This window comes from Python bivittatus, unplaced genomic scaffold (assembly GCF_059951505.1).
Source record: "Python bivittatus isolate LINGU-HERP-01145 unplaced genomic scaffold, Pbiv_v1 ctg000330_np1212, whole genome shotgun sequence".
Lineage (NCBI taxonomy): Eukaryota > Metazoa > Chordata > Lepidosauria > Squamata > Pythonidae > Python > Python bivittatus.
Genome location: NW_028277058.1, coordinates 46,752,919 through 46,778,494, shown reverse-complemented (window position 1 = coordinate 46,778,494; position 25,576 = coordinate 46,752,919). Strand labels below are relative to the sequence as shown.

Here is a 25,576-nt window from a genome sequence, read left to right as displayed (position 1 = left end):
AACAAAAGAACGACGAGGTTAAAGGTTGCAGCATGCCATATTAAAAAGCTGAGAGCCCAGAAAAGCCGTGAAACCCAAACTGGGTATGGTCTGAGTCTTGGAAATGAACAGATCCTCCACAGTATGAAATACATCATACGTGAGATGTAGATTGTGTGGAAACCAAAGTTATTTTTTTTCTTATACTATGGTTATAACCCAAATATGGGGAAAACCACTAGAGCCAAATTAATTCTAGAAACATTCCTACTGAAAAATTAGGTTTTATACACACTGTTCATGTACAGAGCAGTCATATTTCTTGTTATTTGTTGCTGAATTCAGTGTCTGAATTAGCACTAGTGCTGATTAATCAAATAGCTTTAATTCAATTGTATAAACATATGCTGAGCAGCATTCTTCCTTTTTTTCCACCCAGAATATTGGAAGCAGTAATTTAAAAGATTAGGATTATAAAATTATCTTCTACTATCCCTTTTAGAAATTTGTGACATGGAAATGGTTGATGTTTTGCTTCCTTCATCTATCCTTTAGGATGATTAGGTATCATCCTCAGAAGCTAAAATAGTCTCAATTTCTAGCTCTGTCCCATAGATTTCTTAATAAAGATGGGCTTTCCAAGAGAGAACTACAGTTTAACTGTTGAATCAAAGTTGATCAGCTAATTAATCTAATACAGGATTTTAATTGCTTTGTAAAATGTTACATGTAGAGGATTATTTTACACATGCAAGGTGATACTAGAGAATAGGGAGTATAGAAAGGATAGAGAGGTAAATAAAACTTGATTTTTCTATAACACAATTCAAGTTTATTCCATTCATTCCTGCAACACAAACACTGTATCATTTAGCAGTCTGATGTCTATGAACCATGATAATGATAAACCAAACTGTGTCAAAATAGTTACATTGTGGAAAAAAGTCAAATATCAAAATGCACAAAGCACTATTTTCCCCCCATCACTGGGTAGAAAGATATGATTGTTTTCCCATTTATAAAATATAAGACTGTTCAGTTGAAGATTCTGCATGCAACACTGGAATTGCTCAACTAGGACATTCTATTCTTACCAGCTTCTTCTATTGATCAATTAATCTACTTAGTACTGTACTGAAGAACAAAAACTAAGTTATGAAAGCAATGCCTATAACAAAGAGGAGCAGAAAGTTTTAAAACGGCAAATCATCTTAAACAGAAAGGAAGGAGACTGATGCTGGACTGGATTTCTAGACTGTTCACTACTGCTGATGTTTCCCTTACATGGGGGTAGGGATGGGATACTTCAAGAGTTTTCACCAAGAGCTAATATCAGATACCAGCAACAACTTTAGGATATAAATATCACATCTTAGCACACATAAAATAAAAATCCAAAGTTAGCCAGATTTTTTAATTAATTAGCAGAGAAAGGGCAAATACGTATTAACAATCCTGGACAAATAACTGTAAGATACTTGTTCAGCGCCATTCATTGGAATCTACCTGTAGATGTGCAAGGAAAAAAAAAAGAGGAAAAAAGGTTGTGTGTGTGTGTGGGGGGGGGGGAGGGAACAGGCAGGAAGAGACTCAAATGCTCCAACATATCTGATCAAAAGCAAAAAATAAAGATGGAAGAGACATTTGAACAAATGACTGATAATCAGAATTTATGCTTTACTGGAAAAGAATGGTAGCATTTCATGTCCCTTCAGGGCAAATTTCAAATAGGCTATGCCAATTGTGACACAAAATGTTTAATTTTAAAATTAATCTGAAATTCAATTTACTGGATTAATCTCTTTCAGTTTACCATAGCACAAAAAGGTGAATCTGTATGTGATTATGCAGACTGTGCATGCAAAGTTTATTATTTTTATATCACATTTCTGCACCAATACAAAAATATATTACATAGTTCTACTTTTAAAACAACCTTTGGAGAATAAAATTTATTCCCCCATGGATGCTGAATAACTGATCTGAATATAACAGATGACATCTGTGATAATAAGGGACAAATAAGATACAATTTAAGATGCAATATTAACATTGCTTAAGGAGACCACATTCCCAATTTTTTTTTCTTGTGTACTATAGTAAATAAATACATTTACATGTGAAATGTTTTCAAAATTGAAAAGCTACATTCAGTACATGAAATGTGCTAGACACCAGAACTTCCTAGATGATAGTCAACATTGGACGGCACACCTTGTTGCAAAGCCAAGAAAAATCTTACTGGGAAGTTTTTAATATTATGATACAAAATGTATTGACATTTTTCAATAAGAATATCCAAATGCTATTTGACCTGGCATCCCCCAATCAAGAGATTAGCGTATTATAAATTCTTATCCATGAATGTTCCTAAAGCGCTACGTTGAAGACTGTGAAATCACTTGTATAAACCAGAATCCCTTACTGGGCTGTAAATGTAACCTGCCACTGTTTCCTTTGTGAACAGGACCATTTTATCTGCTGTGCATAATTTTGATTACCATCAGATACAATGGCTTAATAGTAAATCAAATCCCCCTTCAAAGATACATGCATTTAACATGATTAATGTGATAAGGATGATGCTAAGAGAATGGAAACTTCTGCCTTCTTTAAAACGATGAAGTTAATTTGAGCCATTTTTTATTAGGATATTTTGAATCTAAATCATAAAGGCAAAGCTATCATCTTCTAGCACCAACAGATCTGGAACAGTCACTTTGTTCCAGTGTATTTTATAATGTGTTGGGGGAGGATACTCTAATTAAAAGCTTCTAAGAAGCTCTATTCCAGAAGTAATTGGTTTGCATCTTGGATGGTAGAAAACCCATGATTTTAATCATTCCTTCAGCACCTCTGCTGGAGATGTAGGCCTGCTTATATTATTTGTTCCTTGTTAATAATGGCATTAAATTATTAAATACTGGGACGTTATAAGCAAAACCCTTCAGCATTACACAACCTATTTAAGGCCCCGGGGCAGAACTACAGAGAAGCTATCCCGTTGCCTTACTTGGTAAGTGTCAGTATAACAGTGCTGGGCTGCTAATTGCTTTTACAAGTTAGAAAATAAAGAACAGAGTTTCCATTTTACAAACTTTCAGCAAGTCATTTACAAACTACATTTCAGACCACATTCTTCTCCAGTTCCACAGCATAAGTTCAATTTTGCCAGAAATGGGAAAATTGTTCAGGGTAAAAAGTCATAAGACACCAATTATGTATTTCTACTCTCCAAACATGTTCTGTTTTTGATAGAGGTACCTAACTAGACTGATTTACTGTGGTTTTTTTTCCTCCCTCTCCAATATTTAGCTGAAGAAGCTGGAAGATACAAAGAGTGATAGACAGGCAGCAGTGTGAGGCCACAGGAGAGACATTAGATCTCAGTTCAGTCCATCCGTCACTGAAGAAGAGCTTTGATTGCCTGATTGTCAGTAGCTTCAAAGGCAGTTAGTCCATCTGGCCCTTTCACAGTCTTATCAGCACCCTGTAAAAAGATAAGAACTGTCACTTTAGGAAAAACAGACTTCTTTGTTATACACCTGGTTCTTCAAGTGGTCACCTGTGCAGTCAGGCTGCAAGCTCTTTCAGTTTCTAGAAGTTATCCAAATCCTGCTGAACACAGATAAAAAATGTCCTGTACATCTTTTCATGCCAACAATAGAGTCCTATTGTAATAGCATGCATATCCATATATTTTTCTATATGAATTACCAAACAAAAGATCCAAATTATTCATGAATGAAGAGAATAGCTCTTAGTGATTCTATAATGTAAATAGCATATTTATTCATCAAATTGCAAGGCTGCCCAACTCCTTGATGACTCTGGGTGGCTTACAAATAAAAACTAAAAAAGAACACACCCTGAAGAACAGAACGCCAGCTATCAACAAATCATAAAAAAAAGAGAGGCTCCACAATCACCCTGTCCCCAAGTCCTGGGAGAATAATCAAGTCTTTAACAATTTTCTAAATGGTATAAAGATGGGAGCCACAATAATTTTTGGGGAGGGTGTATTGTTCTAGGTGGTCTTCAAGGGCTCCAACATAGAGCGCATTAGAGTAATCCAATTGTGAGGTGACCAAGGCATGAATGTCTGAAAGGCTTCCCAGCACAAGAAAGGGCACAACTGGTATACTATATGTACTTATGCAAAGGTTCTCTTCACTACAGCTGCCACCTGCTCTTTCAGGATAAGAGGAGAATTGTAGAGAACACCCAAATTGCACACAAGTCTTAGATGGGGAATTGCAACCTCCATTCAACAATGTAATGTCTCCAGATTCCAGGGGGTGGGTAGGGGGGTGGAGAAGCAAACAGACATTGTCATTTGGTCTTATCAGGATTGAACCTGTGTCTGTTCCTGCACATCCAGACCTACATAGCCTCCATGCACTCTGTTAGGACTTTGACTGCATCACTCAGTCTGGGCTCCAGATGTACAATTGGGTATCATCAGCATATTGATGATACTTGACCCCAAATCAGGAGATTACTTTATCCAACAGTTTAATGTAGACATTAAACAGAAAGGGAGAAAGCACCAAACCCTGCGGCACCCCACAAGTAAGGGGCTGTGGGCATGTTCTCTCCCATCTTGTCAACACCAATTGGAACTGGCCATAGAGAAAGGAAGATGACCACCACAAAATGGTGCCTCCCATTCCCACCCTCTGAAGCCATTCCAAAAAGATACCATGGTCAACAGTATCAAAAGCTGCTGAGAGATCAAGAGGCAATAAGATGGTCGCACCACCTTCATCATAGTTCCCACCACAGGAAATCAGCAAGAATGACTAATGCTCTCTCTGTACTAAACCCTGGCCTGAAACGTGAAATGGGTCCAAATAATCCATTTCCTGCAGGGTCCTCTGGAGCTGAAGCCAGACCACCCTCTCTACCAACTTCCCTAAAAAGGAAAGGTTAGAGATTGGACAGGAAATGTCCAGGATCAATGAGTCCAGCGATGTTGAGAAGGTGCACCGCAGCCTCCATCACAACCATTTACAGTTTAAATTACATCATGAAAGTTTAGGTATATGCCACTATGCATACACTTCTGCCTCTCCTGGTAAAAACATTACAATTTATTAAAGTATTAATGCACACTAATATTTTAAGACACTTTTAATTATCTAAAAATTCAATTGCTAATTACTAGCTAGATGAAACCACAACTGAAAAATAGAGTAAATATAAAATTAACAATTTAATATATAGTCATGTGAAAAAGTACACCCCATTGAAATTTTTTAATTTTTCAACATATTTCATCATAAAGATAGTTTATCTTCATTTCAACAATATTGACAAAGGGGGTATAATATAACAAATATCATGTACATTTATATTTTGTAGTCCATTGGGTAATTTAAATAAACATAAATGCAAATTTCACATGTGGAAAAACTGAATACACCCTTATATTTATCATTACCTCAAATATTTAAAATTAGAATCAAGTGCATCAGATCAGATGCAAACAATTAGAACATTCTTAGAGAGGATCTGAGAAGAACCTGTCTTACTGAAACCTCAGACAATTAGCTTGATTGCTGTTTGTTACTGAAGTGTGTGGTACCACCATGCCTAGACTGAAAGAGCTCTATGAAGCCTTCAGAAAGAACTTTATAGATGCCTGTGAGTCTGAGAAGGGATTTAAAAAGATCGCTAGGCAATTGGCCATCAATCATTCCAATGTCCAGAGGATCACCTACAAATTGAGAAGATTTCATACAACTGCTAACTTGCCCGGACCAGGCAGTTCCAGCAAGTTCAGCCCGAGAGAAGAACACAAATCTGAAAGAAGTCTCTAAGAACCCCAGAATTTCATCACATGATCTGCAGGTAACTTCTGCCACTATTGATGTCAAGGTGCATGAGTTTACAATTAGAAAGTAGCTGCACAAATTAGATCTACATGGGAGGTATGTCAGGAGGAAAAGGGCATATCTGTTATTTTTGTTGTTGTTGTTGAATAAATGATTGCAAAGTCAATTTTTCAGTTCAGTTGCATCACGTTTATCTTTATATACTGTTTGAATGAAGGTAAAATATTGATATATCTCATATGTTAAAAAAAGAAAAAATACTTTACGTGGAGTATACTTATTTTTTCACATGACTATAGGTTGCCCACCTGCCTGCTGTCCTAATATAATACTTGTGACAGAATCCATTTCTGGTTAAACTGTAAATACACAAGTTTTATTGTGTATCTTGCATGAACTAGGAGCCATTGTAGCTAAAAAGATAAATATATGAAAAGTATATTTCTATGTTGAAGAAAGCAAGAGAAAATAACAACGGAATCTGAATGACACTGACCTATACGCCTACTAAGCACTTTGGGAGCTCTTTATAAAATCAGACTTGTAAATCATTTCATTTACACCCACATGCAAATACACACATACTTGAAAAGGTTAAGTTCTTCAGTAGTTCATAAATACTAGATATTTAAAAGACAGCCAGAACTGTAAGATTTTTAAATAAACCTCTTGGTAAAACTCATCATGCTCAAGACTAGGTTGTAAATACTATAAATACACTGAGCTAAATCTTGATGGCCCTCTTCATGAGTTGGATGAGGCTAAGGAACCACTCATCCCTCGCTTAATTTAGTTAAGGGTTATGAATGCAGGGTTTGGGTTCATATGGCAGAAATTGGAAAACAAAACCAGTAACAGGAAATTACAAATACCCTGGGTCACCTCAAATGGAGTATATTCCCAGTAATTCTCACACTAATTACTACTAAAAAGAAAGACTGTTGGCGTTAGGAATGTTTGGCCCTCAGAAGAGAAAACAGGAGGGGAGATACGACAGCAATTCTGAAATACCTAAACAGACGTCATGCAAAATAACACCAGGACCTATTTGCTATCACTCCAGGGAACCTGACATGAAATAATAGATTTAAATAATAGGAAAACAGGTACTGACTGAATGTTAGAAAAAAAAACAAACAGTGACAGCAGTTAAGACACTGGAACAAAATACTGAGAGATGTGGAGATTCCCTTCATTGGATGTATTCAAGCTGAGAATGGACAATCATCTGTCTGGGTGCTTTAATTTAGATTCCTACATTGAACAGCAGATTGGACTCAATAACTTAAATGGCCCCTTCCAACTATTTACTTTAAAGGGGTAAGTTTGCTTAAAATAATGTTGCTGGAAGGAATCTAGATTATTATACTCTTAAACATTAAACATTATCAAGCATCATGGGCGGGAAGTCCTGTAGATCCTCAAAAATAGGCAAGAAAACTGAGATCAATGAACACTTTTCTGTTTGGCTGGTGTGATTAACATTATTATTTTTTAATAATAGTTATTTGTAGCACACTTTATTAAAATGGGACAACTCTGAGAATCAGCATGGTCTAACAAAATCACTGTAGCTCGGAAGAACTTAGATTCAAGTACAATAATATATCCTTAAAACTGGAGATGAACTAAGAAACAGAGTCATCACAGTATTTGTTGTGAAGGCTGACTAGAGAACAAGTTTAAAAAGCCAGGGCATAAGTCAAGTGAGATTGTTTTAATTAATTAACTGCCTTTGAAATTCCTCCTAATATTATGACTATGCCTATTTGCTATTAGAAGAAAAGCCTATCATATAATCTGACAACAATATTGTAAAGCTCTCAGGAAATAAAAGATTCTGGGGTTTTTATAGGTTATTTATTGCTAGTGTCATTTTGATCATTTTTACTATCCCTCTCAGAAGAAGATAGGGACAAACCACTTCTGTATTGCTTCCAAGAAAACTATATGGATGTATCCATGAAGTCACCAGGAGCCATGCTCAACTTGAAAGAGACTTTATCTTTAAAGTAGCATATGAAATATTTGACCAAAGTTTTTTTTTTTAATACATTCTGTGGAATGTAATTTACATTCTGTGAAATGTAATTCTTTGGAAAAGCTAAAACCATGCTTGCTCTAGCTAGCAGAGCAGGAAGTGCAATAAATGTCTACCTTAATGTGCTTTCAGAAGAGATATTTGGATTCTTAATTGCACATATGCGCAGTTAAAAGTCAAACCTGGTGGGAAGTAATAGATGGCAATGAAACCAGATGGCTGTATTGACTGAATTCCAGAATTCTCTGTCAATATATTTTATTGTTCTATTTAGAGAAAGAAAGTTATGTAGAGATCTCTGTTAGTAATTAAAAGATGGGACTATATGTGAAGTTTTAAAACTTAAATCAAGAAATATGTTCTAACTTTTATACCTGATCTGACATCTTAAAATAGTATTACATATTTAGGTACTCACAAGCATGGCTTTCAGAATTTTGTTTGATTACTTGAACCTAATAATGCCGTACTGGAGCAGTCTCTAACTTGTCACCTACTTGATATTTTGGCCACATCAAAGCAGAAAACCATGGAAGCTGGAATTCTAATACATCTGGGAAGATTGCACTAATAATATTGGAGTTTTGAGCAAAGTAGCTGTTTTTATGGCTCCTACCCAAATTTCAATATGACTAGGTTCCCACATTGTATTTAGTTGTAATATGGTTTGATTTCGATTTAGTGTTGTGCAAATTCAGGCATAGTAGTTCCTATCTTGTATTATATAATTTAAAGCTGTTTATGTCTGTTACAGGAATTTTTAAAAGGGATTTTATCATAACTTTTAAAAACTGTAAATTGCTTTAATTTATTGCATTTTTGCTTCGGAATTGTTTTATCAATGGAAAGCAGTTTGAAATGTTATAGATTGTTTATAGCTTAGCATAATATGTGAACACAGCCCAAATACCTATCAGTAGTTCTTACCTGGTTGATTAACACCTGCCAGTCTGCATTAACTACACAGTTCAGAATGGGAGAAAGTCAGATTTTATTTTAGAAAGTTATCTTCAGGGCTAGAGTAAAGGAGTGAAACACTTTCTGACATATGCATATTTAACATCAGCTTCTTAACTTATTAGTACTATAGTCCTGAAGAAAAGTTGGTTTTGTTCTCCGGGACAGATAAACCAGTAGAAAGTTAACAATGCTCATGCTTTAAACAGGATGTCAGACAGATCTGAATACCTAAAGCATATAAGAGTGTCCTGGAGATACTGAATGATGCCACTCTGTCAAAATCATGGCTTTAATGCACTAAAGCCAATCATTAAGATTAGTATGACAGCAATGACTGGAAACACTTGATTGCCTACAATCTCAGTACTTGGACATTTTTGAAATGCAAATAACTTGGAGTAAAATGATCAATTTATGTTTGTCATTCTGTATATGTATATGTATTTGACAGAACTAATATAAAACAGCAAAAAAAGAATACGGGGTGAGAAACAGTATCTGCCTTAAATGCTTGCTCCTAAAATACTTGAAAAAGAAGCCATGTTGAAAGGAACCAATGTTTTCTTTCTAATAGACAGAATACAATATTTACAAAATCAGTATATTTAACTATGACATCAAGATTGATTTTTATTACAATATAAAATGAAATCATGCCATCTTGCCATACGAACAGAATTTTCAGGAGCCCCTTTTCCTTAAAAAAGCAGCTTTATACAAATGGCAGCCAGACTTGAAATTGAAACAGTTACTATATTGGCCCCTTTTTGTATAATAGTATTTTTATGAGCTAAAAGCCTCTGAAGCAATATTGTCCAAAACACCCTATGCTTTGTAACACTTACCTTTAATATAAGCACTTGGGATTTTCCTTTTTGCTTATACAGTAGTACCTCTACTTATGAACTTAATCCGTTCTGTGACTTTGATCGCAAGTCGAGTTGGTCGCAAGTCGAAGTAAATTTTCCCATAAGGTTCAATGTAATTACCGTTAATCCGTTCCGGCGTCCGCGGATCACGCGTCAGGGGCGGAAAAACGGCTGCTGACCACGCGGCAGGGCGGAAAAATGGCTGCAGACCACGTGTCAGGGGTGGAAAAACGGCCGCGGACCACGTGTCGGGTGGAAAAACGGCCGTGGACCACATGGAACGGGAGGAAAAATGGCCACTGACCACGTGGAACGGGCGGAAAATGGCCGTGGACCACATGGAACGGGCGGGAAATGGCCACGGACCACGTGGCATGGGCAGAAAAATGGCCGCGGACCACGTGGAACGGGCAGAAAATGGCTTGTAAGTTGAGGCAAGTTCGTAAGTAGAGGTAAATTTTTGGGGCCGAAGCTGATCGTATCTCGAAAATTCCGTAAGTAGGGGCGTTCGTAAGTAGAGGTACCACTGTAGTTTTTTTTTTTTTTTTAAGTAATCAACAGTATCTACCATTGTAACAATGTTTTCACATGCAAATGACTGGAAATTTTTAAGGAACCATGTGTTTTCTTCCCTTGATACTCAGATCATAATTGGGTAAGCCCTGAAGTGATATCAACTAATTTCCAAGGTTTTTTTTAATGAAATATTACTGAACAGAATGAAACATTTATTTTGAAGTTCAAATATGCAATTCATAGCCTGCTTCTATGGACTTAAAAAGTTGAATGATTACACTGAATTAGATCTAATAATAAACCTTACCTTAGGTCTTGTACCCCTGTGAAGTGGGAGAAGCACTTAAAATAAAAAAGTTCTATTTTCTTTAATTTGGAATGCTGAAATTCTATAAAGAGAGTTCCTTGGGAAGGACTGTGTTCTTTAAAAAAAAAAGTTCCTGAAATCTTTCTACTTTTCTGAGATACTGTCTTTGCAAGCCTATTCATGTTATATAATGGCTTTAGTCAAGTTTAGTCTTCAAATGTTATCTTACATAAAATGAACTATTCCTGCACAAAGAGGTTAACAAAGAACTGCTGAAAATATACTTAGTCATCTAATTTGCTGAATGTCAGTAAAATAGATAAATAATTAATAATCAATAATCAAGTTTTGGAAAAAAGTGAATATTGCATTTAGGCACTGTCTGTTAAAGCAATACACTAACTCCAAAACAGCAAATTTGCCTTAATGCTCAGTTATACTTATTATCCTGTGTTATAATTACATCTACTTAGAAAGGCAACAGCAGGGGCAGGTTAATTTACAAGCAGCCTAAAGAATATGATATAGACACAAGGAGCAATATCTGCCTTGGACTCTAAATAACCATTCATAGCATAAACTCTGCTCATACTCAGCTAAATTAGCCAAATAATTTTAGAATAAAATAACCATACTAAACATTATGTTACATGTACAACAGCTCAAGTCAATGACTAAGACAAAGGGGATTCTAAAGACCAAATCTTGCCATTCCCAAGCATTTCAAAAGCTCTGCACTTAATTAAATGCTTTCTTCTTTCCTTTTTCACTCTTCTTCTTCAGTCTATGCACAGGGATCTGAATTTATTTCTGGTATCTACTGCATATTACGCATCCTTAAAACTTCTAACAAAAACATCTTGAAAAATTAAATTTACCAAGTTGAATGATGCTATCACACATTCTCACCTTTGACAGAAGTAACTTCACACAGGACACGTGGTCTTCATAAACTGCTGAAAGAAGTGGAGTGATGCTGTGCTTATCTGGAGCCTATAAAAAGAAAAAATGATGTTGGAAAAAAACCACCCAAGTTATTTACTTAGTACGTACTCCTCCTAATAAGACTCAAGTAGTATTAAGAACAAAGTTGTAGACTTCCCTCACACAGAATGATGCAGAAATCACATTATTTGCAGGTTATAATTTGCTAAAATGGAAGTCAGCAGTGATATTGTGAAACAGCAAGCAGTTATTCTTTATTTCCACAAAAATATCTTTATCTACAGTATTTACTTAAAATGTAGGTCAGGATATTGCTACAAGAGGATTCACAAGCAAGAGTTCCTTTTGCCACAAATATTCTCTATCCCTACAGAAAATCTTCAATTTGTTTCAAGGCTGGCTTTGGCAAAGTAATTTAAATGGGAGTTTGGCAGGGGAAGGGGGAGTTACAAGGAAAAATCAATGGACAGGGGAAGGACAAGTACTCTCTTCCTTAATATGGCTGCCTCTTCTCCCATATTAAAATAAATCATTAAGAGTATGAACAAGAGGACAACTCATTTTTGTTTCAAACTCAAAACAAAACTCACTGTTTTTCAAGAATTCTACTGAACTGTTCCTAATGGACTGTGGTTTGACAGAACCAAAACTCAGAACATTGCATTTGTTCTAGATTTTGGACAAGAAATAATTTGGAAAAATCTTACGGTCTCTCCACCAGCCCAGTTCCTTTCGTAAAACTTAGGGAAATGAGCAGGCAGGCAGGATATACCCTGCTTGAAGCTGAAGACACTTGTGGCAGCAAGGAGGAAAGGAAGGCACTGGGAAGATTACAGGGTGGGGATGGGTAAGCTGCTGCCACCGATATCCACAGATTTTATGAGATGTTGGAATGCAGTACACAGGAAGGGAACACAGATATCCTACAAGTTGATACTTTCCAAGATAAGGACAGCAAGATTTGGATGGTTATGAAAAACTCATACCACTTCAGATGTACTGTTGAAACAATGAAGTGCTTGAACCATCCAGATTAATCTGTTAGCTCGTTGTAACTGGCAGTTAATGAAGACAGACAGCTATAGATAGATACAATAGAGATAGACAGACATCCTATATTCTTTTCATATCCTCCAATAAGCAAAACTGTGGTACTGCAACAACAAAATTAACATTTATGCCAAGGGCAACTGTATATACTGTACATCCCACTTCATGCATTTAAAATAGCTATTTGTCTTAAGTCAAATAGAGAATTTTATCCAAGCCTGAATGATTTTATTCAACATACATTAATATCAGCTCCCTTTAGTAGAAGAAACTCCAGGATCTCAAGCTGGCCACAATCTGCTGCATAGTGAAGAGGTTTTCTCCCACCTTCCAATGTTCGGTTAACATCTTCACCCTTTAGAATTAAGAAAGATTAATCATCCTTTGGTAAAATATAACTTTTACTTCTAACAGTCATAATATGGAGGTCAGTAAGTCATCACTCAAATACCCTAAAGCAAAGCAGTCCACAGTAGGCAAATACGAAACATTCCATGCTCAAACTATCCTGATTCTGAAATGGCTGTGTTCAGATGTTTTGTCAGGGTAAAGTAAGAGTATTTTGTTCCATAGCATTTTGACTGTTTGGACACATTCTGACTGGCTTTTTGTTAAAATCTCCCCTAGACTTCAAGTTCCGTCCCTCCATATATAGGAATGAAAAGGAGTTATTTAAACACATGTTTAGAAATAGGAAGAGAACCATTTCAGATATAATGGTAGATAAATCAACTACTGTTCTTAAATCTCTTCTCTGAGTTAGTTTATATAATTTTGTTGTTCCTGAATACTCTGCACACGTTGCATTATATTTTTCAGATAGACTGCCAAATCTAAAGTGTGACTATCCTGATCAACTTTCAGACTATCAAATACAGAACATACACACTATGTAAACATGTACATTAAGAAGCCTCCATCCAATCCAGTAGATAGATAAGTGCATTTTTGCTTTCATTATGTTATGCTGTGTTGAAATGAATAAAATGAATCCATCTGTTGGTCTCAGAGTTTTCTGATAGTTCAATGAATGCAGAGACTGCGAAAAGCATGCTTAACTGTTATTTCCAATGTTTGCTACTCAAATATTTTTTTAAATAATCCACAGCGCCACGTTTGCTCTAGGCAGTTTAGACAGGATTCACCATGGGCTATCACCTCATATTCCTTTATGCATTAGGGAATTGTTTTGAATTGCCATTGTTCCCTATAGAACAGACACAATGTTTCATTTTTTTCCCCATCAGAACACAGAATAATTGGAATATTTGAAATTTTGTTCCACTGGAACATAGATCAAACTAAACATTCTCATGGAATGTCCTCAGTGGGCTGTTTAGTTCCAAGCATATGCAGAGTTCTAGTCAAAACCTGAACATTTAGATTATACTGCCAGTATAAGCATGCAAAACAATGATTTATATCAAGAATCAAATTTAGATTAATAATTTCAAATCATTAGCCACAATGTAGATTGTTTTCTATCCCCTTTTCTCATCTATAAATCCTTTCATTTTCTCAATCTGCATGCCTGCTATTTAGATTCAGACTCCTAGTTTACTTATCCATCTTTTCATACCCTAAAGGTTTATTGTTACTAGGACCTCTGAAGTATGGATGTAGTTCTCAGCCTAGTATTCATATTTTACCGTTGCCCCCAGAAGAGCTTTTTTACCTTATACCTGTGTAGATTTCAGCTATATAGCCATTACTCAGAATTCTGGGGCCAAAAACACTGTCTGGATACACTTTCTTCAAATAAAAAAATGTATTTTAAGAAGTCTGAAAATTTTAAGTGAAGCAGGTTTATGAAGATAAGAATCTGGCTCTGGCGGATAGTAGGGTCCATATGGCCCTGCATCCTAATGGCCGTAAGGGCCAGCCAAGTTTTTCTGTGAAACACACAAAGGCATGAAACTGTTAAGCCACCAAATAGTATTTAGTGGCATAGGATCCTGAAATAAGTAGCCATTAATAAACTTTCTCTGTGAAACTTTGTCCTTTCTTCTTGCTGGTCTAACAAACAAACTAGCATATCCACTCTAAACTGTACAGTGATATACATAAAATTAAAACAGTTGTGCATGCTCATAGCTTTTCATATAAATTCTTAAGGATGAAATAATTCAAGTATCTAAAGATTTTACCATTTCCATGTTAAGTGACCCCTTAGAACTCCTTCACTGTTAAGCAATGTGCACTTTACAGGAACACGGCAATTAACTTCCTTACAACATACTTTTCAGCATGCTACTTCATTAACAGATGACAGAACTAAAACTTATTGAAGCAGCAATACTGATTACTTTTTCTTGGCTCAAAGTTCTAGAACTGATAAACAAACCTTTTTTATAGGAATTCAAAGGATTACAGATAATGCAGATATTCTGCTTCACGTCCCAAGTAACACCCTTGATAAAGTCTAATCATTTAAATTCTTCTGTTCATTTGCCATCTCAAATTGTAATGGGGAATTAAATGTTTGTCTTAATCCATTCAATGCACTGTGGGATCAGTCCATTAAAAAAGCACAATGAATAAATGAAGTGATAAATCATTTAATTGTGCAACAGTAAGTTTATAATTTAAAATGCTTATTACTTTTCCTTGTGATTATTAAACAGAGCCAGATATCTTTGCTTTTGATTCTGCCTTTTGCATTTCCCTATTGTTCCAGTAAATTATTTTCTGAAAACTAAATTCAGTCAAACTATTACAGAATACTCATCAGTACTAATGCCTTAATCCCTTGAGGCTGCTACATGCATACATTTTAGTGTGATGACACCTATGCCTACCCTAAAAACCAATACAAAAATCTACCTTCATTTACTTTCTCTCATTCAACCCATTTAGAGGCGATTCTAAAATCAATGTTAACCCTTCCTTTCACACAGTAACCCAGTACATGATAAGAAAAAATTGTTTAAGCGCCCACGCGCACACGCACGCAAAATCAAATAGAAGTAACTAGATTTAATTTTGAATTATGATGATAAAAAGTATGGTTTAAAAAGACTTTAAAATGGCAAGGATGGGATGGCATGCATAATGCAACTATAATCAACTTATTTGCCCAAAATACAAAATTCTATGGTCTTAAAGACAAAAATGTAGGGAGACCAATGTTCGTCTAACTGGGTGGTCTTTGCATTGTCCTAATATTTATTTTGTAGTATATAATTACACAAAGCACTGCTCTCTGAAAAGAGTACTTGGAGGAGAATTGGGATGCTTGGAGAAAAGTATTGCAAAGAGCACCAGGTACAACTAAACAAGAAATCAGCAAAGCTACATATTAAATGCCAATACTTGAGTAAAACTTGAGAGGGCCTGTTCTAACACAATGTATCACAATGAATCTCACTGAGACTAGCAAATAGCACCAAAAGAACATAAGCTACATATCAAAAGGCATGAGCTTCCTCTTCAGCTTGGACTTTCATTTTAATATCCATTTGAACACACTGGGTGAGGTGATATGACAATTTGAAGTACTTTAGCATCAATATGCTGATGACATCCAACTTTACATCACCACCTCAGGCTGTAAGGGAGATGCTGTCAATGTCTTGCTTGGAGTCTGTAAGTAGATGAGAGAACAGACCACGCTAAACCCTAATAAGATAGAGTTACTGTTTATACACTGGGGTTCTCTATCAATCCCAGTGTTGGATCTGAAGGGGCAGGCACTCTCTTTGTATGAGCAGGTTTGCAATCTGGGAATCTTCTTAGACAAACAACTCCAGCTAGGAAAACAGCAGACAGAGGCTATGGCTAGGGGACCTTTGCCCAGCTTCAGTTGGTGCACCAATTACTCCCCTAGAAGTAGTCCTTGCTTAAGGACCACAATTGGGACTGGCAACTCCATCACTAAGCAATGAGGTTATTAAGCGAGACATCATGTGACTGCAATAGACTACCTCACTTCTGCCACAGTCGTTAAGCGAGACATCACATGACTGCAACTTGCTATTTTACTGCTGGCTTTTCCACTGACTCTGCTTATCAGAAGCTGGGAGTGAAACGTGCAAATGGCAATCATGTTACATAAATGCCTGCCAGTTGTGAAGTGCCCGAATTAATTATGTGACTGCAGGGACACTGCAACAGTTGTTAAGTGTGAGGACTGGTCATAAAGTTACTTTTTCAGTGCCGTTGTAGCTTCGAACAGTCGCTAAACAGAGTTGTTAAGTGAGGACTAGCTGTATCTGATGCAAGAGGACCTAGCTAACAATGATTCATGCCCTCATCACCACCCAACTGGATTACTGCAATGTACTTTGCATAAGGCTGCCTTGAAGAATATTTGGAAATTACTAGTCCAGAATGGACTATATAATAATTCGTATATATGTCAGCTTATTGCTTCTTTATGGTATTGAAGGCCTGTGTTCTTATCAGCTCACAACGTTGGGAACATATAACACCAATTCTGTGGGCCTTGCACTGGTTACTGATAAATCGGTGAGCACAATTTAAGGTTCTGGCATTAACCTATGAAGCCCTTCATGGGTATCTAAAGGATTACCTTCTCCCAACTACATCAACACAACCTATCATATCTTCTAGGAACAGCTGCTTGCGATTCCACACTTCCGGAGAGCCAGGACTAGATGGTGCTGCCATGGAATAATTTCCCACTGGAGATGAGACTCACCCCCTCCCCATGGACCTTTAGAAAGCTATTAAAAACAGAATTATTCTGGAGAGCATTTTCATGACCTTGCCATCTTACTTTCTTTTATTACTTTTGTTATTTCACTTTCTTTTATTAATTGCCATTTACAATGGTAGTTTACATAGTTGTTTAAATTATAATTTTTCTGTATTCACTGTAAGTCATTTGAACACAAAAGGTATAAATCCAATAAATAATAACTAACATAATTCACACATATGTCAGCTTATTGCTTCTTTATGGTATTGAAGGATTTTTCCCCTTTTCTCCTTGCTCTTCTTTCCTTGTTTGCCATGCCTTTTTAGGACCTTTTTTAAAACTGATAAGAGCCACTTTAAGAAACAGTAAATCTCTGAAAAGCAAGACAGAGTTTTTAATAAAGAAATTAATAAAATACGTACTATCCTGCAAAAGAAATAGTTCTACAGAACTCATATAAATATATGATAATTGTAAGAAGCCTTGAAGTTATACCCTCTAATTCATATTCCTTCTCAGAGAAATAATTCTATGCTAAAGCACTCTAAAGGCTGTCCACCTGTATTTGAATACCTTCAGCAAAAGACAGCCTATTCATCTAAGTAATTGATTCTGTTGTTTACTGACTTATATCATTAAGTTTCTCCTAACATTCAACCCATAATTTATTCTTTTATAAACCCTACAGATCTAGCTATTGTCCACTCAGGGAGCAAAGAACAAACCTTTCTCTGTATGACAGGACTTCAAGTATTTGAAGAATGCTATCAAATCCTAATTCCGGCTTCTCTTTTCCAGGCTGCTCATACTCCGTAAGAAAAGTTAAAGTAATTGAGTATGCTCTTGACCACCACTGTAATTCTTTTCAGACCAATTTCTTCAGATTCTATTTAATGTCTAGATATGGGCAGAGATCTAGGTACAAGTAGTCCTTGCTTAATGACCATTTGTTTAACAGTTCAAAATTACCATGGCCTTGGAGAAAGTGCTTTATGACCTGTACCTGCATTTACGACCATTGCACCACCCCGTGGTCACATGATCACAATTTGGTACCATTTTATGACGGTTGTTAAGCTGTGTTCGTTAAGTGAATCACGTTTGTTAAGTGAATTCTGGCAAAAAATGTCCATTGGGAAAGCTGGATTTGCTTAACGACTGTCACAAAAATGGTTGTAAAATTGGGTTTGGTCACATGGTGACTCGCTTAACGATCGCCCTACTTAATGACCAATTTTCTGGTCCCTATTGTAGTTGTTAAGTGAAGACTACCTGTATAGAGAATTACATTAAGAAATCTGCTTCCTGTGAGCTCATTAATTCATCTAACCATGTAATTTTAAAATGTAGCTGCAGAAGAGTAACGCATGTATAATCAGTAGTCAGACCCAGCATCAACATATTTATACTGTCAGAACTGAATAGAATTTCACATTAAATAAGTGAATGTCAGTGTACTGCTTTAAACAGGGATCCCCGCTATTTTGCCATTATGTTTTATAACATCTATCCTAACATAAGGCAAAGACTATTCCATATTACCAGTTCCCTTCCTTTAGGCAACTTGTGGGAAAAGTACAGTGCATTAACTTTTTAATGCTCCATTTGACTCCTATCTCAAGATAAAAAAGGCCCCCAGCTGATGATTTAACAGTGAGAATGCCACTTTTGCACAAACCTCTGGAATATGGCATTGTAACAGATGAATCTAGTGTTACAGTTACATGGCTGAAGATGCACACACCATCATTCATACTGATAACGTTTTAGGATATATAAAACTGCAATATTCATCATTCCAATAGAAATCCCACCAGATATTTTCTAACATAATTAAGTATCATGTGCTTTTTCCATCTTCTTAGATAAGACAAGTACTCCAATTACTTACAGAACAAAATTTGTGTTTAAACAAAACTACAAAAGTAAAATAAAATCCTATTTCCATATGCTATTTTTGTTCCTGAGTAATTCTCTCCTCAAATTTTCAATATCGTAAATAATTTTAAACTGGCAAAAACCAATCCTCTAAGAGAAGCAGGGATTTCCAACTCTACTTTTTCTATCTAAGGTATGATCTCCATTTCATCCTACAAAATCAGCACAATTGTGTACATTGTCTACCTTCTATTTAAAACACAACCCCCCCCCAGCCTCAAATGTCCTAGGTAATCTCTCAATAAACTACCATTTTAAAGTACTTTTAAAACCTCATTTCTATCATGTTTTAATAGCTAGAATGACAGCAACTTAATGATGCAATTTCACAGATAAGAGCTTGGAGTTATGAAACAATCCAAGGCCACTCAATGTTTTGAAGCCACAGGTTAAAAATCAGATATTCTTTCAACTACTTTTTTAAAATAGAAAACTGCTTTCTGACTCAGATTATTAGTCTCATTACTACATGAAGCAAATTAAAAAAAAAAAAAAACTTGTGCAGATTAGCTTGGTCACCATAAATAGAAAAGCAATAGTGGAATCCTTTTAATATGTTGACTTCTGTCTTTCTACTGAATAGCACATTCCATTCTGCTCCTTCCCCTGCACTAATCATACCGATTTTGGCTCAGTGGAGACTTGTTAGAGAAACAGAAAATAAAAGTTGTTCTGTCACACAGCAAATGTTTTGCCAACTCTTGTTAAAATGGATTAATTTAACCGTTTACACTCTTTAATTACCTACATTCTCTAAACCAAAATACATGAACTGAAAGTACCTTAATCCTTTTATCTATTCTACTATTTCTATTTCATCGCCTTTAATTCATTAAAGCAACAGACAAACTTAACAGGATGTTGGGCCTTGGAATAGTCTTTTTCATCTTCCTCATTTTTTTTTTTTTCCTGGATTCAGTGCCCGGTACATGATTTAAAGATAAATCAGCAGACCGGCATGACTGTAAATGAATTATAATTTAGAACAAGGGTGTGGCTCTTTGCAGCACCAATTAAAAAAATGAGTGGGGATGTGCCAACACTCCTGCCCAAGGTGTTATGAGACCAACGAGCAGAACCAGCCTCTGAAGACCAGGTTAATTGGTGGGGGAGCGTGTAAATGACAGCAGACGCACCGCAACGGAGCCAAAGCGAGAGGGTGGGCGTGGACCGGCCTCCTCCCTGGGGCCTCCCGACCATCTTTCAGGCCGCCTCTCCTCGGGCCTTATTATGGACGAGACCCTCGTATTGAAATCGCTGCCAAGGTCCAGCCCCGCAGGTGACGTCATCCAAGACCCCCCCCCCGGGCACGGGCAGAGCGGTGGGCCACCAGGAAGGCCTCGCCCACCCGCCGGCCCGTGGAGAGGGGGCGGAGAGACGAGCTTCGGAAGCGCTAGGCGCGCCGGGGCAGGCTGGAGCCTCGCCGCCACCCTTTGTACGAAGGGAAAGCACCACCGTGGGGGGGGGGGGGGAGAGCCCTCCCTGGAACAAAAGGGGACAAGCTATCCGCACCCCTGGCCCATCTGCCGGCTTTCCAGCCCCGTTCCTCCCCGCTTTACCTTGGCCACGTAGTCTTTCACTTCGTCCAGGTCGCCGTTTTTGAGGGCCCACATGAACTCCTTGTCGGACATAGCGGCGGCCGCCCTGACCGGGACTCGGCGCGAGAGGCCGCGGCACCGCTCGGAAGAAAGGGCGGGGCTGCAGCGGAAAGGGCGGCGGCGACAGTTAGGCTGCTCTCTCTCGTGGGGGGCGAGGGCGACGGTTACGCCTCCAATAACAGGCGCTCTGGGCACGAGGAGGCCGGAAAAAGGGAAATGCAACTAACATGAAGGTGGCGGGGCGGGTGTAATTAAACCGCTTCGTATCGCCACACACCGCTTCCGCTTCCGCTCACCATTCGCTTTTTTCGCCCACACCCCATGGTGAGGCAAACCGCGCGAGCGCGCATGCGCCGGGAAGTCTCTCCTCGCTCGCTTCCTGCTTGAACGGGGGCTTCGACGCGAGGAAGCTAACGGCTTCCGTAGCCTGCGCGGGGCGGAGCGTCCGAGTCGCTCCGGGAAACCAGAGCTTGGGAAGAAGCTATCGCGCATGTGCTTTTAGGCTCGGTAGGCTAAAGTAAGTGTTGAAAGAAGTGGCTGCTTAGGAAACACATTTAGGTATGCGTGGACGTCCCAATTCCCCTGTGGGACAAAGTAATATATGGCAAATACAGTCGCTTACTCTCTGGCTTCTAAGGCGGGACCTAAATATCTACAACAATGTTACTCAAACTCAGCAACTTTAAAATGTATGGATTTCAACTCCCAGAATTCCCCAAGCAGCATGCTGGCTGGGGAATTCTGGGAGTTGAAGTGCACACATATTAAAGTTGCTGAGATTGAGAAACACTGGTCTACAAACATTGTAAATTAGCAGATGTATAAAAAGAGGGAAGTTAGAAACCCTATAGTTCTTTTTTCTTTTTCCTTTTGTTTAGTTTCAGGTATTTTAATTGTCATTAAATTTGCTTTGCTTATGTACTTTTACCTTTTATTAACATGTAAAAAAATTAAGTTACAATACAGTGGAGGCCTTAACGTTAAGTAATCAGCTCAAGACCAAAACCTTTATCATACAATAAATGCTTTGATGCAATCTACAGCAGATTTTTTTTTCCTAATGTTATATTCAATTCTGGAAGAAAAAGTCAAATAATCTCATGCTTGTAATATTGATATCCTGAATTGTAATTCATATTGATAGAATACTTTTCTCCTTGCTTTATTTCCAATAGTCTAAGTTATCTAAACAATAGTGTCAATAATCTTCCATTAATACTGTATAAATATCATTGTATTGAAACAATATACTATATAAAGAATTACAACAACATAATAAAACAAAAAAAAAAAGGCTTTAGCAAATCTTGGTTTAAAGGATGCTCACCTTTGGAAGGTGGGTCCCACTGATTTCAGAGGCTTTTCCCAATTATCAGTAACTTTAGGTTTCAGTCTTAAACCCAATTATTCAGATTTTATTCCACTGAAGTCACAAACACTTACTTCTGAGTAAATGCACATAATTCTGCCTTCCAAGGGAAGACTAGCACATGTTTCTATGAAAGTCATATCCACTGAGGTTGATATGCTTCCCCCCTTGATAGGTGTGGACAGGGTTCCATTTTTGACTGGCTAGAACTGCAGGAAGTGATCAAGGTATTCTTTATAAAATATTTTTTCAGCTTCTGAAGTGACAAGTTGGATCAATTTAAATCTGCAAAAGAAAGTATTAATCAGATCTAGTTATATCTGCAGTGTATATCTGTGCAGGCTTACTTAGTAAGACCTACTGAAATTAGAAGGATGCCCCTTCACTCTGTTTGGGTAGGTCACTAGATCTTGTGCTTAAGTTCATAAAATGATGTGCTTACTTTTAAGTAAAAGTAAACTTTTAACAAAGTTATCCTTAATCATTATTTTTCTGCTTATAATAAGTTAAGTAGAAACAATCTGTTTTCAAAATAATGCTAATAAATTGACATATATTTTAATAAAAAGTTATTTTATAATTATGCAGATCTTACTAATGTCATGTAATCATGTTTAGGATTGCAACCTTGTGATACAATCCTAGAACAATAAGTTTAATTCATTTAAATGGAATGACCTTCCTAGTAATCGTGTTTAGAATTGCAGCCTCAATGTTTTATATGCACCTATTTAAGAATATACATAGGACCTATTTTTAACCCATTTTTGGGTTTTAACAAGGGAATGTCTGTTCACACAAGCCTTCAAATTTTACTTTATTGAACATTTAACCTGCCTTTCATTTAGGAGATCAAGGCAGTGTACATTGTGCTGATTGCTGTTTTCCCTACAGCAAAAATTCTGTGTGGTAACTTGGTCTGAGAGAAAGTGACCAGTTTAAAGTCAGCTAGTGATCTCTGGCTGACACTGGATTTAAACCTGGGTTTCCCCCACTCACAGTCCAAAATCTACTACACTAATTTGGCTCAAATATGCATTGAGGTTGAATCCTATCTTATGTCTGTAAATCTCTTCATACAGCTTCTGTATCATGTATCATGATAATGGAAACCATGTTTTGTGAATGAGGCATGGAGCACAATTGATAGGAGAGAAACAGCAGTTTGAGCTACAGTAGATTGTACCAAGATATCAAAGTACTCAGCCTTTCTTTTCATAAAATTTCTAGCAGAACATATTCTAGCACGGATCTCATTCAAGCAAAACATTTATATTTGCTGAGTGCAAGGGAAGTCAAACACAAGTACTGTATTCAATGTTAAATGTAATCACTGTTATGTGAATACTACAAAATTATATATCTGAATGTAACCACATAATTAGGAGAAGATGTCATTAATTCAGAAAGCTCCCAGCTAAGTCTCATTAATGAAATATAAGTGTGTAAAGGATCCTTGGGTTATTCCATTTATTTTTCTTTTTTCTTGAAATGTAAGGAGCGTCAAGCATTTTTAAAACAAACTCTTGTTAGGGGTTAAGTGTTCATTAAAATTAAAAATGCCAAAACCTGCCACTTGCAAGGAAAAAAAGAGCTCTTCTCTTAATAATTATTGATTTCACCAGGAAACTGAGAGATAAGTAATTTAATGTTTTCTCTCTACCCATGCCTTTGTTAGCTTGCTAAAATAAAACTTATAAAAATGAGGCATGACTTGATAACAATAGTTACTATAAAAGTTGAGAGAGTCAAAATGAGTTGACTCTCATATCCTCTATAACTGAATACAGGTAGACCTCAACTTATGACCATTCATTCAGCAACCATTCGAAGTTATGGTGGCACTGAACGAAGGGACTTACAACTGGCCCCTGAAGTTACAGCTGTTGCAGTGGCTCTGCGGTCACATGATCAAAATTTGGGTGCTTGGCAACCTGCCCACACTTTATTTATTTATTTATTATCAAACTTTTATGCCGCCCATCTCTCCCAACAGGTGACTCTGGGTGGCTCACAATAATAAAAAAGAAAAAACACAAGTCCCTCCAACCATGGATAAAATCTATAAATAATTAAAAAAACTTACAACTGCAGGAGCACTTCAACTTCCCCCACCCAGCTATCTACCCCCCTTCTATACCCTTTTGGCCCGCTGCACTCGGTGGCCCTTGCCACCCTAGCTGACTTTCACTGTCTTCTTGCTCCCACTGCTGACCAAGCATGTCCAGCCTGCCCCTTCACAAGGCAGCTGCTGGCTGCACGAGGCTTTCTTCCCCAGGTCACGCATGGCAGTTTCCTCGCAAGACTTGCAGAAGATGGCCTTATGTGGCCAGCAGCTGCCCCATGAAGGGCCAGGCCAAGCACGCCTCATCAGCAGCAGAAGCAAGAAGACGGGGAAAGTCAGCTGGGGTGGCAGAGTGCAGGGCAGAGTGCAGGGCGGCGAGAGTGATTGTGGCTGGGACTGGGCTGGGGTGGGTGCGGCTTTGCGCCATGCTGCTGGGCTGAGGCTGGGCTTTGCACTGCGAAGGTACTCCAAGAAGCCCTTGAGCTGCAGCGTGGCAAGCAGCCCCAGAGCTGCGCTGCTCTGCAAGACAGGGTCCAGGGTGGCCAAAAGGGCAGAGATGGGGGGGAGATAGGTGGGTGGGGGGACTTGGAGGCAGTCCCTTACCTTACCGAGGCTCGGGGCTGGGAGGAACCAAGCCTGGAATGACTTGGATTGGGGTGGGTCCTGGGTGGAATTCTGTTAATGATGGCAACAGGAAGTGCCAGGATTGCCGTCGCTAATGATGCGGTCACTTGACATTGCACTTTGGACTGCATTGGGTTGCTCAGATATGTTTACAAAACAGCTCTCTCTAACTTGGGAAATCTGGTTCCTGTTTACCAGCCTCAGCCTTTACAAGATACATTATGCACAACATATTCAAGCCAGTGAGCTCTTCCAAAGGACCACTCTATCAAGCAAAGAGTGCTTGTATTGCTTTACTGGTATCTGGCAGTCATTAGATTTTTGCAGCCCCAATCTAGTAGTCCTAGCAGGACCTGTCCAAAGGGTCTTCTGTACAGCCTGCTAACAGAACAGGAAGATGCTTTGTTAACTGTTTCAGGAAGACATAAATGAATGACTGTCTTCATCTCATCTCTGATTCACCATGAAGGCAGCCCGTATTTTTCTGTTCTGGTTATCTATTATTGACCCAAACCTTGTGGTTGAGATAGATTGTAGCACCTTATGTCAAGATAAGGTTAGGAGCAGGAATTTGTTCTACTTCTACTGGCCACTTAAGGCTTCTATGAGAAAGCACCCACTGTCCTGGCCATTGCTTTTCAGTGCCATTTGCCTTTTTCTCAGTGGAAGAATCAGAGCTGTAATACACCAGACCTGGCAGCAAATCCCTGGCTGCTAGGGCTAGGAGAGATGGCATGTATGGATGGTGGTGGTGGTAAGTAGTTATTTAACTAATAGTGCTATCCTATGGAGGTGTTGTACAGGATCAGAGAAGTGGG

General features: G+C 37.8%; 1 protein-coding gene and 1 long non-coding RNA gene across 2 annotated transcripts in view; one reads left to right on the top strand and one right to left on the bottom strand.

The window, feature by feature from the left end:
• Nucleotides 1–784: 784 nt before the first annotated feature.
• Nucleotides 785–20,930, bottom strand: MTPN (myotrophin). The gene is made up of 4 exons (XM_088141165.1): nt 20,662–20,930; nt 12,746–12,859; nt 11,419–11,502; nt 785–3,469 (listed from the first exon to the last, which is right to left on the bottom strand). Exons 1-4 carry the CDS (start codon nt 20,731–20,733, stop codon nt 3,383–3,385), a joined length of 357 nt encoding a protein of 118 aa, XP_087997291.1. The 5' UTR covers nt 20,734–20,930; the 3' UTR covers nt 785–3,382.
• Nucleotides 20,931–21,085: 155 nt separating this feature from the next.
• LOC112540718 (uncharacterized) overlaps nt 21,086–25,576 on the top strand; it is a 70,333-nt gene continuing 65,842 nt past the window's right edge. The window contains exon 1 of the long non-coding RNA XR_015796261.1: nt 21,086–21,217. This is a non-coding gene — a long non-coding RNA (uncharacterized LOC112540718). The remainder of the gene's footprint in view (nt 21,218–25,576) is intronic.

What these genes read in the sequence shown, in the direction of transcription:
- MTPN (XM_088141165.1), bottom strand. Translation starts at nt 20,733, where the DNA reads ATGTCCGACAAGGAGTTCATGTGGGCCCTCAAAAACGGCGACCTGGAC. An exon ending in TGAAAGACTACGTGGCCAAG is followed by an intron (nt 12,860 to 20,661) that starts GTAAAGCGGGGA and finishes TTAATTCTAAAG; the next exon opens with GGTGAAGATGTTAACCGAAC. An exon ending in TGAAGTTACTTCTGTCAAAG is followed by an intron (nt 3,470 to 11,418) that starts GTGAGAATGTGT and finishes ATCTTTTTACAG; the next exon opens with GGTGCTGATAAGACTGTGAA.